The sequence below is a fragment of the Diuraphis noxia genome, unplaced genomic scaffold (genome assembly GCF_037042655.1).
Source record: "Diuraphis noxia isolate RWA-SAM2 unplaced genomic scaffold, SU_Dnox_SAM2 contig0003, whole genome shotgun sequence".
NCBI lineage: Eukaryota > Metazoa > Arthropoda > Insecta > Hemiptera > Aphididae > Diuraphis > Diuraphis noxia.
The window spans coordinates 7355280-7356312 of NW_028301713.1; the positions used below are offsets into that span (position 1 = coordinate 7355280).

Consider the following 1033-nt stretch of genomic DNA (forward strand, 5'->3'; position numbering starts at 1 on the left):
GATTACTAAAAAACTGCTTTTGAGTTTCTTGGTATCAATTTATTAAAATAAAAAGGACAGACAATACCAAAGATATAACATGGAAATATTATTATTATTATTGGTAATATTTCATTGTGCGTTTATCTTTTATTACCATAATATAGCTACCTCATATTTTGACAAAATAAAATGCGTATTTTAGTTATATATATATACATATATATACCTACTGTTTTTTCTTCATTTTTTTTTTTTTTAAATATAATATTGTACGTCATTATTTTTTTATTTTCGGTACGTGTAATTTCATTACTACGTGCCGTTAAAGTCCTGATTTTGCGGCGGTCACGGTCGAAGTGGTGAGGTTTGGGTGGGAGACGAGGGTCGTGTGAGCGTGCGAGTGGACGCCGATTGATTGATATTTCGGACACACGCAGAGGGTGGTTTATTTAATTTATTTTTTTTTATAAAAATTTCATTTTTATTTATTACGCACTGTCGGACGATCGTGTTGCACTGCATTACGACATGCATAAGATCCCGTCGATGACGTACTGCAGTTCAGCAACCGTTTTTTCTTGGTCTCGCTATAAGTTCGTTTGGACGGGACCTTTGCAACGGCTGCCGTCACCGGTCGACAAGCGTTGTTATCAACGATGATAACGACGTCTCTCGTCTGCAGCGATACCGTTAAAATAATATTAAACTACATTATATCCGGCAAAAAAATATATATCTAATATACTATATAGTATAATATAATAATATTGGCGGCGGCGTCGAAATGTCTGACGAGTACGACGGCGTCGTGTATGCAATCTGCACCGATAACCACTATCTACGCGACTATCACAGGTCTGCAGAACAGCCGGGGCAGACCGTTGGAGTGGTCACCGGAAACGCCGCGCCGCCCGCCGCAGCCGGACCGGAAGTGCATCAGGCCTATCGATCCATGGCGCCGCCGGCCCTTCGACAGCCGCAGCTACAGCAGCAGTCCAACGGCGGCGGTAATGCAGGTCTCGTCTCTGTGTCGTCTCGGAAGAACAGGTAG

At 41.6% G+C, this 1033-nt stretch overlaps 1 protein-coding gene across 1 annotated transcript; it reads left to right on the forward strand.

The window, feature by feature from the left end:
* The first annotated feature begins 758 nt into the window (after positions 1-758).
* On the forward strand, positions 759-1033 carry LOC149056646 (uncharacterized). Its single transcript, XM_089223139.1, has one exon. The coding sequence runs from the start codon at positions 767-769 to the stop codon at positions 1031-1033; it is 267 nt and encodes an 88-aa protein (XP_089079265.1). The 5' UTR covers positions 759-766.